Source organism: Condylostylus longicornis, unplaced genomic scaffold (genome assembly GCF_029603195.1).
Source record: "Condylostylus longicornis isolate FDR11 unplaced genomic scaffold, ASM2960319v2 ptg000004l, whole genome shotgun sequence".
Taxonomy (NCBI): domain Eukaryota; kingdom Metazoa; phylum Arthropoda; class Insecta; order Diptera; family Dolichopodidae; genus Condylostylus; species Condylostylus longicornis.
In genome coordinates, this window is record NW_026577973.1 from 8,874,694 (window position 1) to 8,893,561 (window position 18,868).

Here is an 18,868-nt window from a genome sequence, read left to right on the forward strand (position 1 = left end):
TTTTTCAAAAAGTTAAATAAATGTGTAACTTTTTATGTACATGTTTTATATTATTCAAATATATTATCTGCATTATACTTAATAAAATGGTAAAAGTACTAGATCTGCACTAACTTGATTGTCATCATCATTTGTTTTCTTTAAATTGGTTTAATGGAAGAATTTGTTTTTTAAACATATGCATTGCACCATTGTATTATGAACTCTGCTCGTAAATTTCTTTCAACAGTTATTTAACAATAGTTAAGATACTATCGAAAAGTTATAAAAATTTCAAAATGTTCAAGAAGTTATTAAGTGATTATGATAGCAGCATTTTCCCAAATTTTGAAAGTAATAACTTTTTATTTTTTAATTAAAAAATATAATATGCCTTTTTTATGTTAAAGAAATTTTTTTAAAAGTTAAAAAAGCAAGGAAAATGGTTTTTAAATTATTTTTTTCAGGTTTTTAGGTTTATGTTTTTGCATTGCGATTGAAATTCATGATTATTATTTAATATATTAAAAATTTAATCCGAATTTATTTATTTGTATATAATTATTTGACTTTCATAATTTCTACGAACTTTATTGCTACAAGTAGAATTCGTAGTGGAGAAAATGATTTATGTTATCCAATTTTAAAATCATCCTGACCACGTTCTTATACTAATTATTTGCATTTTTTTTTTGAAGTTAAAACGTTTGACGGGCAGACACATTTATACTATTAAATTTATATTGAATTTGGCATTTTATTCACAAGAACTAGGCTTTTGGGCGAAGAAAGTTGGTAAGTATTTTATATATTCTAAAAATCATGTACATAGGTATCTGTTATAATTGCATACAAAGAGGTAAAACATATTTTACCTAAAAAAGGTGCAATATCAACGGCTTTTTAAGTGTAATATTATTTTATAGAAACGCATGAATCCCAAAGATAATATTAATAGATAATTTACAGTGAAATAATCAAAAATAAAATATGACCGGAAATTTAAAATAATTATGTACTTTCAATTTTGTTAAAATTGCATAAGACTGGAATATCTAAAAATTTCAATAATGATTTCCTTCGTTTGGTGTCTACTCGTGTTTTATTTTTATTTAACCCTTTTTTATGATATATGTACGTACTTATTCCTATTGTTCCATAATATTTTAAAATTCTTGACTAACAAGATCTCAATAGTTTTTATTATTTTTATTAAATTTAAATTTGCAGTTATAGTATTGTACACGATTTTAGTTGTTGAAGTTTGAAAATATGTAGGATTTATTTTGAGAAGCAAATCACTAAGTGATATATTTATCCAAAAATGCATATAAAAAAATTATTTAAGACACAAATCTGAAATATATAAATTGGTTTGTGTTTTGGGTATTAAAATCGATCTTCTTTACGATAAATATCACTACGATTAAGTGATTCAATTCTTTGAACAAATATTCAACTATATAGTGTGGAATAGGACTTTCACAATTACTTTAGGTAGAATGGCTTTCCATTTTGTAAATCTATTCTGTCATCCATTTTGTAAACCCTTATAAGTCCTCGTTTATACTTATATGTTATTAATAAACGTTTTTTGGTAAATGGACGAAGATTGTGAGTTAATGATGAAAGATAAAAACTTTTTCCTGTCTTAGATTGAAATTATGTATCAAATTAGAGAGTATATTTAGTATATTTTGTTTATTATTTTTTATTAAATTTTTGTGTATTATTCATTATTTTTGTGTATTATTTTTCAAAACGACAGAGCATCATTTTAAAATGGTATGTATACATTTATTTTTTTCTTCAATGGAACTTGTTCATCTTTATACTTGTGTGATTATCAGAATTTTACCGTAACTTTTGTAATAAACATTTTCAACATTTTTGCGGTAATATATACTAGCGATTGTTGAAATATTGGTATAGAAATTCAAGTTAAGTAGATCAAGTTTTCAAGTTAAGTAGATCCGAAAAGATTTTTAGTTTGACTTGAAAATCGATTGTATCTACGCGGGTTGAAAAATTCAAAATGACAAATTACAATATAATACTTGTCAGCTAATGTCAAACTCATGTTGATTTTAAGTACATTATATTATTTTATTCGTACAGTTTAAATGTATAAGAAATAATTGTCGGAATTCAAGAAATTTATTGCACATGCAAGTAAACTATTTCGATTAATTCGTGTTTAGAATAATAACCCAAATTTAAAATTTTTAAATTGGATTTTTTGCAAACAGACTCATTATTTAAGCAGAAAAGACATGTTATTTTAAACTAAAAATGCATGAATTTAAGACGAGGAGAAGTATGTGTAAAAATTATTAATGTTGCTTTTACAATACTCTATAATTTAGCTAAATATTTAATTTCTTTCAAATACACTGGCAGTACTAAAATCAATTTCAATTTAGTCAGTTTTTTAAGAAGATGTGGCAATAGCAAAATTTTTAACGTAAAAAGCATATTGTTAATTGATAAAATTTACAAAAGATAGCGCTTTTAAGCGTTAGTTTATCAACATCTGATTTTGAAAGGATTTAGTTTTCTATTTTCATTCTTGTTTGTTGTTTATTAAAAATAAGTGGGTGATTAATTGCGAATCAAAAATTTTCATTCACATTTTTTTTTCCTTTTATAAAAATTTAATATTCTTTATATTTATTTAAAAAAAAATTTCGAATTAAATGTTTTGTGTACAATTTTTATTTTAAAAAATAAGATTTGTAAATATTTTAAGTGCAAAATATTAAGAGAACTTCAAATTCTATTGGCATTTGTTACATACCAAAGGCATTTAAAAATATTTTTCTACTATTTTATAAAAAAGAAAAAATTGAATTTTCTTACACACCAAACATTTTAAGGACGAACTGTACAAGATGTCTTGTGAAGAACTCATTGAATATCGCTTATTTTTAGAGAAAATATCTTCAAATCAAATTCAAAAAGATGAAATTTTACTAACGAAAACGGTACCATATGAACTCACGGACACTGAATTAATTGCTGAATTTATTAGCTGTTCATTAAATCATTTAATAAATTTGTAAGTAGAACCTCTTCGTATTATATACAATATAAGTATATGTATATATTTTTTTTAAATATAACCCCCAAAGAATGAAAATATTTGTATGACTCAGATGTAGAATAGCATCACAAATGTATGTACACACACTTAATGTTATATAAGTGGGTACCGACATACTCACCGATATATGGAGGTACATAAATTATTTAGCGGTAACCGCAAAAACAAAAAAATAAAACAAAGTTATATTATATATACATATAATATATAGGTATCCAAATATGAATTATAATTTTTACAAAAAAAAACCAGTATTATGACTAAAAAATGTAATAATATAATTTTCATTAACTTTTTTAAATATAGGTATTACTTATATAAAACAAGTATAAATGCATACTTCTACAATAATGTTTTATAATAAAATTACTGCTTCCATAGATATACTTATGAATATAAAGTCAAATGCACATAAGTATGTATATATAGATTATGTACTTATTTGTAAATTGATCTTGGCATCAATCAAAGATGTTGCAATACAAATACTTAGTATTTTAAATTACTGTACAATAATTGATCAAATTAGAGTGGAGTGAAATATCTAGGTATACCTACTTATATATTTCACTAGTTAATAAAACTTTTTAACATTAACTTTAAAAAGATTTTAGATTGCAATTTAGAATTTCCATCTAAATAGGTAGACATATACGTTATGTCAAACTATAATTAAAACCTTTAAAGTGAGCTGATACTTTTACGTGAGATTCTCAAATTAAGAATTTCATATCATTAAGTAAGATTTGAAAATCGATTTCATATACTTATTACATAAATGTGTTAATTTCCTTTTAGCGATCCATGTTAATCCTTTTAGTGATGCATAATATACTCACTCATACAAGTATATTTATTAACGTGGATCATTTCAGTAAAAAACATACTTAGGTACCTAGACATTATGTCGGAGATATCATGAATATAAAATAGTTTTATTTCAAAATGCATTTTCTATTATTTATAGAATTTATATGTTAAGTATTCTAATTGAAACAAACGCTAAAAATAAATTACAAAGATACAAATTTTCGTACCTACCCAAGATTACCCTAGATTCTGTTTTTAATACTGCGCTTTATTGGATAAACTATCACATTACATAAGGAGCTTTTTTATCACGAAATACCTACCTAAGAATATAAAGTTACTTGTTGTTTTTTTTTTACATTTAATAAAATATATTTTTATCAAAGTACATACAAACATCGTGAGTGCATCTTGTTAATTGTGTAAAAAAAATAATTAACCTAACTTTTTTTTTCCTTTATTTTAGAAAATGCCCACAGAAGCTACTTGCTCCAATTGTGAAAAATGTAGTTCAGACTTTTCAGTCGAAATCGGAAGAATATCCTGAATTACATAATCCTAACTCAAATTCTAAAAGTAAGTAAATTTTAAATTAAAATGGCATTTTAAAATATTAATTATTTTTGTATTATATTTTAGCATTCAATCCGTCGAATTTAAAACAGTTAGCAGCAACGTTTATTAAGAATTTTTGTCAACGTTTATTGGATAATATAGAATTAAATAAAATTTTATCATCGAATAGTGATAGTACAAATTTATATGAAATTCCAACAAATATATCTGGAGCGGTCAAAAACCGCAGAAGATATATGGAAGATAGACATATTTGCATTGATGACTTTACGGAAACTTATAATATTGAGGTAAACCAATAATACGAGGAAATTAATTTTACGAAACAAAAAGGAAGATTTACTTTATTTATGACACACTCTTTACTTCACGGGTCTAACTTTTTTATAACATCATTCTGAAAGTCCGCAATCTGAGCAATTCTTGGGTTGAGATGTCATTTATTAAAAAAAAACGTAAATTAATTTTAATCTATCATATAAATAAAAATAATGCTTAGAAGGTTACACCATTTAGTTATACGATTTAGCAACTTTCGGAAAAATATTTCAAAAAATGTTCGCAATTAGAATAAAAAAAAGAATTTATTGCATCCATTCTTGCTTTAGAATTTTTAAAATTTAGCTTTAATATGAAACACGAAAAATTTTACTGCTTCACGATTTTTGAAAAAAATTTGATAATTTTGTTAACGTTGTTTATAATCCAGTTTTTTAGTCTAACTTACTTGGAAAAAGGCTTACTTTTGATTACAAACGAATTCTTCTAATAATTAAATTTATTGCCAATTTTTTAATTTTCCAAATATGAACATATACATATCTTTTTAAATTAATTACAAACATTTATCGTACTGAGAAATTTCTGTAATTTAAAAATAAAAGTTTTCGTTAAATTCAAAATCTTTGGTTTAATTGACTCAATTAAACTAAAGGTTTTGTTCAAGTTTTAATTCAGATAAACAAATTATTAATAGATAGCCAATTTACTTGAAGTGTGGACAGCCTATTTACTTGAATATGTACTTATTACTCATTGAAATCTTTTATATTTGAAATTTAAAAATTTTTTGAAATTCTGTTAGCAATGCTATAAATCCACAAAAACCAAAATTGAATACATGTATGCATACGTAATTTTATTTGCTTCAATCAGTTCGCTAAAATAATTTTCCTCATCAATTTAAAATAAAAGGTACTAACATCAATATAAAAATACTAGGTACTAGAGTTCCATCTCAACTAAATGCATGAAATATTAGTGTACCACATTCAATTTCACATACTTATAATTTTTTCTTATAAAATATCTTTTTTTACACAGATTCATATATAAGTGCAAATAGCTTAAATAACACGACTAACATTATTCAGCCCTAGTTCAACAATGTTATATTAATAATTTAGAATGCAAATTTTATTGAAAATTTTTAGATTAGATAAAAAAAAAATAAAGTAAAAATTGCTAACGCATAAATAATACATATTTTTATTATAAATATATATTTCCTTAATTTTTTTCATATATTACTTTAGAATTGTGGAAAAGCATGTTTTTATGGTGTTTTCGATGGTCATGGAGGAATTAATGCTTCCTCTTATGCGTCTACACAACTTCCAAATTTTTTAGCCGCACAAAAGTATTTGTCGCTACAACCAGAACTGGCTTTGCGGCAAGCTTTTTTAGATACAGATACAAATTTTTTAAAGAAATCAGTTAAAGGAGGGACAACTGCTGTCTGTGCTTTATATTTTCCTGAAGCTTCACGTTTGTATGTAGGGTGGGTAGGTGATTCCAGAGCTCTTTTAGTTAAACAAGGAAGTATTATGCAAATAGTGAAATCACACAAGCCAGAAGATCCGAATGAACAAAAAAGGATAATTGATGCAGGTGGTGCAGTTATAAAATGGGAAGGACAGTGGAGAGTTAATGGATTAATTAACTTGTCTCGAGCTATAGGTACACAAATCGCTTTTATTTTTAATATTTAAAACACTAAATATTTATACGTAAATATTAATTTATAGGAAATATTAGTTGTAGACCACATATCACAGCGGAACCAGACATTGTTGGTATCGAATTAGACAAAAATGAAGATTTTCTCGTATTAGGATGCGATGGATTATGGGATCATGTTGAAGAAGAACGAGTTGCATTTATAATATATAAAAGTTTGCGAGAAGATTACGGTAAGTCACGTCTTTTTTTTTTTTTTAATTATAAAACGTTTTGTAAGAATTAATTGATATTTATAAAATTTCATAATGCAATTGCATACTCAACTGTTGATTTTTGCAGGCTATTATTGATATGTTATCGATTTCAAATTTAAAAATTTTAGTTGATGTTATCGATTGAAATAAACAATTTGATCAAATTTATAATTGATTTCATTGAAAATCTTTATTTTGATTTTAAATTATGAACATACTATACATAATTATTTTGTCGAATAAATTATTTTGCATGGTTCTTTTTAAATTTTCCAAATTAGGAGAATTATTAGAATTATTATAGTGAAATTATATTTTGCAAAAAATTTTAACCCAGAAACGAATTTATTTTTGTACTACATCTTAATTCATTAAAATTTTTTTAGAAATAGTAAAAATTTTTAGTAACAATTTTTAGGAAATTGTTTTAGGAACTCTGAAATGACAGTTTTTATTAACAAATACTTATTTAAGACATTTAATTTATTTGACCCCATTCAGTCATACAAAATATCTTCTATGACTTAAAATATTTCATAAATAAAATATACATGAACATTTTAAGTAGTTAATATTGTAGCTGTCTATCTATTCAAAAATATTTTTAAAATATTCACATTTTCAATTTTAATATAATACTTATTAATTTGTACTTAACACTTGAAAACAAGATAATATTAGTGCGTAGATGGTATAAATTTTTGAATTTTTGTTTTCGTAATATTTCTTATAAAGTTCATGTTTTTATCATTTACGACCTTGATAAAACTCGAACATGCAACCCTACGCAATAATTACATTCCAATATTAAAATACTAGACATTTTCAAGAAATCGAATGAATTTTAAACAACAGTAACTATATTTCATAATTTGCGAAAAAGTCCAGTTTTTCTTATGCATTATTTTCTAAAATAAATTTTATAATATTTTTTGAATGTATTTTTTGAATTTAAGCAAAAATTTACTTACACATTATACCTATGTATCTATTTTTATGAAGAACACCTACCTTTAAATTTAACAAAATTAAAAGAAAAAAAGTTGGTATATTTTTTTTCAACCGAGGGACTGTACGAAAAATTTTGTCTCTTACATTCCACATTTAAAACTAAAGCATGAAGAATGGATAAAAAAATAAAATTCGTTTTTTGACTTATATTTTTAACTTTTTTCTTATTTTAACTTTTTTTCTTATAATCTTAAATCATTTTTCTTTTTTTTCATTTTATACTTTTTCGTTTTCTTTTCTTGTTCATCCGTAACCTGTTTTGTTACAATTGATGTCCTGAAATTGTTTGCCTTGGATTTGTTGCTTGATTTATCTTAACTCCCAATACCATAACTTATTTTCTCATTAAATTTTCATTGGGTTACCAGATTATTCAGATTAAATAGTTTAAAAAAAAATAATTACCTTATAATTAATAAAATGTGCAAATGTTTTATTGACTTATTTATGCAGTAAAATATGTGTTTTACAATTAAAAAATTACATTGTAATGTGCGCCTAAAGTTTGGTTGAATTTCAAAGTTATTTTTTCCGTAATATTAAACGAGTTGTTAATAATTGCTTTGAATTCTCACTTGTACAGATATTATTAATTTACATTTTTTTTTTATTTATTTACTATAAAAATGATATGAAATAAGTTTAACATAACCAAGAAATATGGTGTAAACTATAAAATTTATTTACTAAATAAGTAAGTTTCGATTATTAAAGTTTTGTTAAACACGTAATTAAAAAAATGTTGCTACTTGATATTTAAAAATGGATAAAATTCTGTCCAATTAAGTTTATTCAAAAAATTTATATGTATGTATGTACAAATATAAGAATGTTAATTTAAAAATATTGCAAATTTTAAATTTGAAAGTATGGTAATCCTAATTTAGATTGTCCCAGTTAAACACAAAACTTATAAGAGTAAAAAATTAAGTTAAAAGAAAAATATAAAAAAAAAAAACAATTTTTGTTTTATTAAATGACTGCCTTCTCAAAAAAAATTTTGTTTAGCTTATGCTCTGATACAACTGAGATTTTAAGAAAATGATTTTACTAACTACGCAAATTACATAAAATTTATTTCAATAGTCAGATTAGTTTTGGTTTTTTACCTTATTTTGTAAATTTTAAAATCTTATTCAAAAAAATATTAATAGATAATTTAGTTGAATTACTATTTGCATTAAAATGAAGAGTACTTTTAACTCCTACATTCTCTTTAAGAACTCTATGGGTTACCTTTCGATTGATATTTATTTACCAAGTACCGAAGACCCATCCTCTTTTGTAAAATTTCTAGATTTTCGTATATGTACCATTAAATAATGACTCATCGTTTGTTTGAAATTATTTGGGTGTAATTCGTCAGTCATTTTACAAATTTTTAGTTTTTTAAAAATGTTTTTTTTTTTGCAAACATCCAATTGATACTTTGTTTGAACCACAGGAAAAGAAAAATTAATTTTAGTCACAATACACCGGTTAAATGTATTCGAGATTTTTAATGATTTTTGTTTTTTTATTTTTCAAATTAAAGTTTATCAGAGATATAATTTAATATTAACAAAAAATCATTTTATTACATTTGCAAAAATTTTAAAATTAAAACACGTAAAACATAAAAAAAAAATTCGAGGAATGAAGTAAAGAAGCCCAAAAAGTCACACCCACACTTCAACTGAGTTGCATATCAATTATTATTTCATTTTACATACTTAATTAAAATTATTTACGGGACTGATTCTTATTATAGTTAACAGTTAAATAATTTTAAATTTAAGAAAACTTATGTTTAATACTAGATTTTTTAATAAACGTGATATGTCGCGATATATGTATAGCGAAAACTGCACTATTTTTGTGTTCATAAACAAATGTTTCTAATCCAAATTACTCATTAATATGGTTGATTTTTTGCAATATAGCGAAATTAGTATGAGTAGCGCAATTAAATCATATTAACTGTTTTGATTTTATAGAATAGTTAAAAATATATTACATATTTATTATATTATGTTTTTGCAGTATTGCATTTCGCTATTATTGTTTTGCAGTATTGCGTTTATGATAATCTGTACTATACAAATTAACTTTAATTTTCTATTTCGTTTGATTTGGTTCGAAAAAGTTGTTGAAGAGGACAATATAATTTTTATTTCAAATATTATTCAATTTTAAGATCTAATTTAATATCCTTATGTTATTTTTTACATTTTGCACATTTGATCTTTATTTATTTCTCGAAATATTAAGATAGATCGATTTTTTTCAAAAAATTTTCAAATTTTATTATCATTTTTAATAATAAGCTAAATTTCATTAAAAATATAAACAATTTTTAACCATTTAATTACTTAAATTAATTGTTATAAATTAATTCTGATTTATACCCGGCTTTTCAAAACAAATTCTCAAACATTTGAATTTGTTTAAAGACTATGAAATAGAAAATCTCGCTATGAAATTTATAAGAATTTTATGCTAATTTATTATAGTAGTTAATCAAACAGTGAACTTTATCAATGACTCAAGAGAACTAATTATATTATTATTAAACATCAAAGTTAAAATAAAAACAAAAATTAGAAAATTATAATTTTTATAAAATTGAATGAATAAAATTCTGTTCAAGAATGATTATATAACCAACTCGTATATGTTTGTATTGTGCTTGTTCTATAATAATAATGATCAAATCAACTTACAACTTTTTTACTAAACTTATAAAAACTATCAAAATTTTTTGTCTTTCTTTGGTAAAAGTTTCACAATACAATTTTTTTCTTTTTATTTCATTTCATTTCATTTTACTTATATTTAATTTTGGTGGTTGAACGAACTCTTAATTGTGCACACATCTGAGCGATTTACTAATTTTGCTATTAACTTTTATTTTAAAAAAAGATTTTTGATTGTCGTGTTTTATTATTCTTTTTTTACAATATTTTGTGGTGTATTTATTAGACTGATTATTGTATAACTTGGCTTAATTAATTAAAGATAAAGACTATAATAAAGAAAGGAAATTTGTCCATTTTTATAGAGCATATAGAGAAAAGAAAATTAAACAAGAAAAAAAATTTTCCATTGATTGAGTGAAATGAAACCAAAGAAAAAAAAAATTAGAGACTGAAAAATTCGTCAAAATTTTTCGATACTTTTTATGCCTCCACAATCAAATTGATTTTATCCTTGTGATTTTATAATAATCACGGTTTTATGTAAAAGTTGTCACTTACGTTTTTTTGTTTTATTTTTTCTTATTAAATAACAGTAAATTATGAGGAATTTGAATCGAATGCAGAATTTTTAAATGAAATTAAAAAAATTTTTGTTTTTTTACAAAAAAAATTACGTAATGTAAAAAATTTTTATGTAAATTTTCATTGAAAAAGAAATTTAGTTTGTTTAGTGAGAGAATGCAAAATGAAAGGAAATGAGTAAACAACTAGATAGGGGTTCGCTTTTTCAAATTTCTGTAAATCAACTTTTTATTTGATTTGGTATATTTTAAGTTAATGGTATATTTCCTTTTGTTGTTGCCACTTTTGCTACAATTTTGTTTGAATCTAAAATTTTTTTGTGAGAAAATCGTTCGCATTTAATTTTTTTTTTTTGCTAATGAGAGAATTAGTCCAACATTATTTTCCGTTGCCATAAATTCAGAATGTGCACAAAATTTGACAATAATTTTGCAAAAAATATACATTTACGAAAGCGTTGTAAACTTGAATTGTCAAATAGTATGCCTAAATTCGTAAATGTCAAATTTCATCAGCATTTTTTTTTTCTTATTTTCAAAATTTGCCAAATTATAGGATATACCAAATATGTAATTAATTTGTTTGAATGACTATAAATTATTAAATGAAAACTTATTTTTTCGTTATTATTGCCATTGTTTACATGCTAAACATGCAAACCCAAAATTTGGTGTAAACAATTTACGAACATTTTACGTTAATATTGACAAGTAATTTGATATTGAAACTGAATCAATCAATTAAAAAGAATTAAGTTGGACTAAATTCATGTTTGCAGCCAACCTTATCAATTGAGAACTATTCTCCATTTTAGAACTAAAAATGCCTATTTTCAATAAAGATCCAAACTATAAAATGACAAAATCTATTACAATAAAGAAACATTTGCATCAAAATAGATAGTATTTTTTTTTGGTGTAAATTTTGTAACAGAACCTTCGTGCAACTACTTTTCGCAATAATATAGTAACAGAAACAGTTTGCGATTGCAGTACCAATTTAGAACTACAAATATGAACTAAATCCTGTCTTAATTAATGATTTTATGAGTGCAATGCGTTTATACATATAAAAAACTCAAATGTTCTGATTATTTTTCAGCAATATTTTTTGCCCGATTATCTAAGATGAATATAGAGAAAATTACGGAAAATCTTAAATTGAATATTCTTACATTATATTAAGGAAAAATACTAATTAAATTTCCAAAATATGAGTTTAATTTTAAATGTCAATATTTGGAAGGTTAGTTAATTAACGAGTTTGTCAATATTACGCTTAATAAATGGAAAGTTATTCCTATACATAATAATTACATATATATTAATTTTAATCTGTTAATAATGAATGTCATTATATAGTTTGGTAAATAACAGAGATTTAAAAAAATTTTATTTCGACTAAATGACGACATTTTTTGTTTCAAATGATATTCTCTGTGTTTCCAAAATTCTTAACACCTTAACTTTCTAGTAAATTTTAAAATTACTCGAGAAATTTTTTTATGGTAAAACAGATAATGAAAGTATATTTAAAAATATTTTCTATTTTGTTGTTGTTCCTTCTTTTTTTTCCATTTCTTTATTCAATATTATGTTAAATACAATACCAAATATGAAATAAAATATTTCTAATTATAGCTTTGAATAGAGAAGTGAGTGAAATGAGTTTTAAATAGCAGAAGTACAAAAACTATCATTTCCCTTCTTCATTAATTAACACAAAAATACATTAAAACTTGAAGTATGGCGTTCATTTAAAAAATTCATAATTTTTTTTTTCTTGTTTGATTTATTTTTTTTTTTATTTACCACCACTTTAGAAATTTAATGATTTGTCATCTTTTCCGCTGAATCATACGAAAAAATCTATTTTTTTGATGTTTATGATTGCTTTTATATAGCAAAAAAAAAATAATGAAAAATAAAATAATTTTTAAGTTTTAGAGAACGCGAATATTTTTTATTTAGAAATGGAAACTTTAAGTTGCTTTTGATACTTTTTATTTAATTAATGAAACATTTTAAACTATTAAAAGATATTTGCTTTGTTACAAATATTATTTAAAGTATTTCGAAATTTGATCATTCGAACTTGTAAATCCTTAAGATAAAAACTAGGCTCATTTAAAATTTTCAAAACCGAATTTCGCTCAACGTACAATATTGCTTCTGTCAAAGTACATTGTGTGAGGATTAAATTTTTCTTTTGCGTCATGCCAAGAAAATTTCTAATGCGGCTTAACAATTATTGTTAAAATTTGAACAGTTTTCAAGTTTATTTTAAATGATTTTTTTTTTGTCATTGAAAATTAACAATCAATAAGTATGAAATAAAATTTAAATGGTATGTTTATTATAGTGTGATACCATTAAATTTTATAGAAATCAAGTAGAATATTTAACTTATGACTCAATCTTGTAAATAAAATGAATGTTTGTATACAATTTTTTTTACTTAATGTATATTTATTACATAACTATTATATTCAAAACCATATAAATATAAGCTATTTGAAAGATATTATATACAGCGTATTTGATAGGGTGGTTTTTTAAGTGACAATTTTCTTTAATTTTAAAGAAAAACACAAGAATTTGGTCATATAACATAAATGCGACCATGACCATAAATTTCATTTTAAGCATTTGAAGGGCTCAATTTCAAGTTTTTTTTCGTGCATCTTGTTCATATGTAACACATATTTGTCTGGTTTTTCCCCATGTCAATAAATCTGAGGTGATTTGACATTGACAATTGTAACAAATCTCATAAATTAACCCATCAAATATATATATGAATGCGAAAAATTAAGTTAGAAAAAACTCACCCTTTATATACATAACTAACATTATATTGTCATTTATTTTTATTGATTCATCTGCAGGGGAGATTGTAATTATTATACAAATTATTTATAAAAAACTATAAGCTACTGAGTTTTTAGATTTCTCGAAATTAGTTACTATTTCTCAATTTGTTAATTGACATCTTGTAAACACAAATAAATTTAAAAAGTTTCTCGAAAATATAGTTTTCTTTAATCTAGATAGAATAAATTCCCTTTGGCATTAAGTAAATTCTTTGTTTATTTTGCGTAGGTATGTTTCTTCTCATTGCTAACCACAATATACGTACATATATATAAAACAAAAGAGAGACAATGTTTGATCAATATTAGAAATTAAAAAATTTTTTATTGTTGAATAAGATAAAATTCCTTTTTGATTTTGATTGAATTTTCAAATCAAACTAATTAAGAATTTTTATATTTCGGGTTAGAGGATTAGTTTCTGATTAACAAATTTAATCCAAATTTTTGTATTGATTTGATTTTAATGCTAATGACGAGATATTCAATCAATTATTCATTGCTGATATTGCAAAAAATACAGAGAACTTCAGGTACTCTAACATCAGAATTGTTGTAATTCTTTATTACTGCCCAGTTTTGCTTACACATACATAAAAGTAAATTACTTAAATTGTATTGTGAGTTATGGTACAGTATTATAGTGATCAATTGTGTAGTTTAGCAAAAATGCTACAAGTAAAGGAAATTCATATATATAAAATTTCAGAAAAATCGATTCATCCGAACTTGAAATACTGGTCTGCACAGATAGACTAACAGACAGACAGGCCAACAAATATCTCTCTAAAAATATAGTTTATTTACATTTCCTTAACATGAAAAACATATTTCCACCGAAAAATCCACACGTGAAATTTGACATAACGCTCCTTATTGTATGCAATGCGATTGGTAAAAATTTGGAGATGTACTCGTATTCAATCACACAATAATCTCATCACATTCAATATAGACATTCAATTAATATCAATTAATGTATTCTTCAAACATGTATTCTTCTTCTAGCGCACTAATTTTAATAATTAATATCCATGTGATTAGGACTATAAAAATGTTAACGTATTTGTTATACATACTATTATAATATATTATTTATTATTATATTACTTATTAATTATCATATACGAAAACAACATAATGTTCATATATGTATTACTATAACTGTTTAACTTGCATTTAACTGTTAATTAAAATAAACAAATAATAATTATGTTGTAAAAGCTTATTACTCGTATGCATATTAATTTTCTCTGTTATACACATACATATTATGTATATTATTCCAATATTAATTTTCTTAAATCGAAATTTTACAAGTTGATTTGCTTTTTGACATTTTTATATTTATTCTCTTCAATTTATAATATAAAATTGCATTATAATGATTCGCTTCATAATTTGTTTTGTTATGCTCTAAAAAAAAAATAATTAAATTATTAAATTGAATTGGTATATATGTATGTATGTATGTACACATATGAAATAAAAAGTTGGCCGGTGTGCGGGCAGAGCATCGTAACACATACATGCTTTGGTATATGATCAAAAATTAAAAATAATAGAATTCAAATTACTCTAAGCTATATAGAGTCTTAATTACTATTATTTTTTTTTCTTTCATTAATATTGTAACTATTTTATTTTAATAGTAAAACTAACTATATATCGCATATATTTTTTAATTTAATTCATATAGTATTTTTTATTCTATTGTAGTAATCAAAATATCATATAGAATATTGTGTATTGATTTCTATTTTTGAATTTTCTCTATACTAAAATAATTAATTTAAAAATTTTTTCTATATATACAGTAATACAATAAGCGAGTAAGTCAATCTATGCTTTATACTGTATTATATAGAAAAACTATATCTTTTATACCATTATTATCCTAACTTTACAAATATAACTACATATATATATATATATGTATATACATTTTTATACAAATGTAACGTGCGATAGTTACCTACTTGTTTCTTATAATTTAATAATAAAAATAATAAAATTCTGTTGAACGCTAACAAAAATCAAAAAATTAAAATAAGAAATTGAATATGATTTATATAAGAAAAAATTTGTATATATAATTGATATTTTAACAAAACTAAAAGCCTGAAACACCACATACACACTCCAACATTTTAAGTATTGGTGAAAATATAAGTTATATTTTCGTGATTTAATTCATTTCTTGTTGTAACTTTACTTACGGTCTTATGAAGTTCAGTTACGGATAAAAAACAACAACAAAAAGAAAATTAAATAAAAATCTATACTCTTTTATTTTTTTTTATGCATACAACTTCAAAAAATTGAATATAAATTTTACCCACATAAAAAATAACTTCATTTAAAATCGCATGTTAATCTTAAGACACGCGGGCGTTCATCAGACCGGAACCTTTTTATAAATATAAATATAAATATAAATATTGCTTGCTTGCCAGTGCCTGCCTTATATGTAAAATCACATGTTTGTTATAAAAAAAATAAAAGAATAAAAATGCAAAGAAAATTAAAAGAGCAAAAAAACATAACCAGTATTTAAAGCAAAATTTAAATTGTTACTAAACGGCAATACGGAGAGCGTTAACAATTACATGTAACGTTGTAACTGCAAAAGAAAAAATCAAAAAAATAAAACTAGTGTACTTTCTTGCTTACTATCTTTTAGTAAAAGTTTTGTACAAATGATATAAAATTTTTGATTTTTTATTTTTGGTATATCAATGTCTATCGATAATTACGCGAAATGTTGATTTGAATCATAATTAAAGTACGGTAAACTAATTCAAAAAGAAAAAAAAGAAACAATTTTAATTTTGTTTCAAATATTTTACAAGTTTTTTTCTTATATAAAAATTAACAGGAAAAATTACAAGTATAAAATTTTAGGAAGTAATTCATGAAAGGGAAATTGGATAGCAATCATTGAATTATTAATCAACTTTTCAATTCTATAATATGCAACTATGTTGCATTAACCATCATTTAATTTGGTCCTCCAATAACGTAAAATAGTTTAAGAATATTTTGAAAATTTTACTCAATGCAAATGAATTGCTTTGGTTCACGTTTTTAATATTTATAAACTCTGTAATACAAATTGTAATTTCAGTAACGCCATTTAACAAATAACAAAGCCATATTACATATTCATTACTTAAAATGTATCTGAATATAATTTTTAAATTTCTTCCTGATCTGTTTCTGCACTACTGACCCATAGAGCACGCTAGCTTAAATGCCCATTAAATTAAAATATTATTCAATATTTCGTTCATTAATGACATTTCAGAGTTAAATCGTAAAATATATGGTGTAAAATATATGGTACCCCAACAAAATAAACACTAACTAAGTGTTAGTTATACTGTTTACACATACTACAAGGTTTACGATTTAATCTGTAAGGCATCGGACTTCGTTTAAGGACAAATAATAATGAATTACTTCATATTCACATAAAAATTATTGTCATATATTTTAAAAGTAAAATTACGACAATTAATTTTTTGTGAAATTTTAGGATAGCGATTACGTCATTTTTATTTCCATTATCATTTTTATAGCAAAATTATTTAATTTTGACGTTAAGTCTTAGCGCAATCAGATAATTTCAATCTGATATGTAAACAGACGTAAAAATTTAACGTAGATTTAATCATAGGTTTGATCGTATATTTAAACAGTACCTTAATAATATGATTTGATTATGTGTTATACAGGCATTTTTCACTAATTTTTGTGTATACAGGTATTTGATAGCAGAAACAATTTTAAAGAATTATGACGTTAACATTTATTAAAATGTTTTAAACCATTTAGAAAGATTACACTATACGCTGTAATGTAAGTTGAAAGTATTGCAGTTGTAGTTCAAATACTACAATATCAGTACTTTCGCAACATTGTCTGAAATTAATACATAATATTTTATTTTAAATTATGTATATTATTTTATCTGCAGTCTGCACAAGTATATAATAATGATGTAATTTTACAGTTTATGAAATACACATGTATATACATATTGCATATATGCAAATTTAATCATAATAAATAAGAGCTTATGTATAATATGTATGTATATAAATTTATACATAATTTTTATATAATTTAAATTATTTATTATTTTCGTTAAGTACAACAAAATTTCAAGATTTATTAAAAAAGAAAATTATTTTTAAATGTAGAAAAAATTATGTGAGAATATATTTCGTGCTACAAATAAAAATCTCATATTTATAATGATATCTTTTACATATGTACATATTATTGATTTTGTTAATATAATCCTGGAAATACATAAGAGTAAAAGGATGCAGGCTCACCTTTATATTATTAAACGATCGCAGTACATAATGTACAAAACACTGTACAGAAATTCTCATTCAAATCACTTTAAAAATATAAAATTATAACAGTTAAAAATTATTTTAACAATATTTTAATGGGAGTAATGGGAGTGCCTTAATTATTTAGTTATAAAAAAAATATAAATATTAAGGATTTTAATATTATGTATTTGAAATTTTATGAAAATGAAACCTGCTATTTATAGGGATAATTTGTATTTATAATAATGTAGGTTATAACTGGAAAATATTCTATTTAAAAAAAAATACGATATATTCATTTCTTTGTTAATTAAAATAATAAAACTTTTAGGTTAATGTTTAGTACCTATATATGTAAATACATACAAACATATACGTATGTACTTATGTAGAGAACAGAAAATTCAAGAAAATTGAGAAAATTTTTATGTGTGTATCCTGTTTCCTATAGAATTTTTTCTTCATTTTTTTCGTTTTTTATTTTTACTTTTTCTTTTTGATCTGTTTTATTCTCCTCTGGGACATATAATATGAGAAAATGTTCTTTGCGCATTCCTTTCTTTATTTTATATATATATATTATAAAAATGTATATAATGTATGTATATAAAGGTTGGAAAAGGAAAAAAACGGGAGATACTATAGAAACGAGATATACACATTTGTATATGTACTCATAAAGTTCAAAATTA

General features: G+C 23.2%; 1 protein-coding gene across 1 annotated transcript in view; it reads left to right on the forward strand.

The window, feature by feature from the left end:
- The first annotated feature begins 2,580 nt into the window (after nucleotides 1–2,580).
- The window catches only part of LOC129612636 (putative uncharacterized protein DDB_G0282133), an 89,187-nt gene continuing 72,899 nt past the window's right edge, over nucleotides 2,581–18,868 (forward strand). The window contains exons 1-5 of the mRNA XM_055526343.1: nucleotides 2,581–3,037; nucleotides 4,359–4,468; nucleotides 4,532–4,758; nucleotides 6,004–6,427; nucleotides 6,496–6,660. Coding sequence (XP_055382318.1) covers nucleotides 2,871–3,037; nucleotides 4,359–4,468; nucleotides 4,532–4,758; nucleotides 6,004–6,427; nucleotides 6,496–6,660 — 1,093 coding nt within the window. The 5' untranslated portion in view covers nucleotides 2,581–2,870. The remainder of the gene's footprint in view (nucleotides 3,038–4,358; nucleotides 4,469–4,531; nucleotides 4,759–6,003; nucleotides 6,428–6,495; nucleotides 6,661–18,868) is intronic.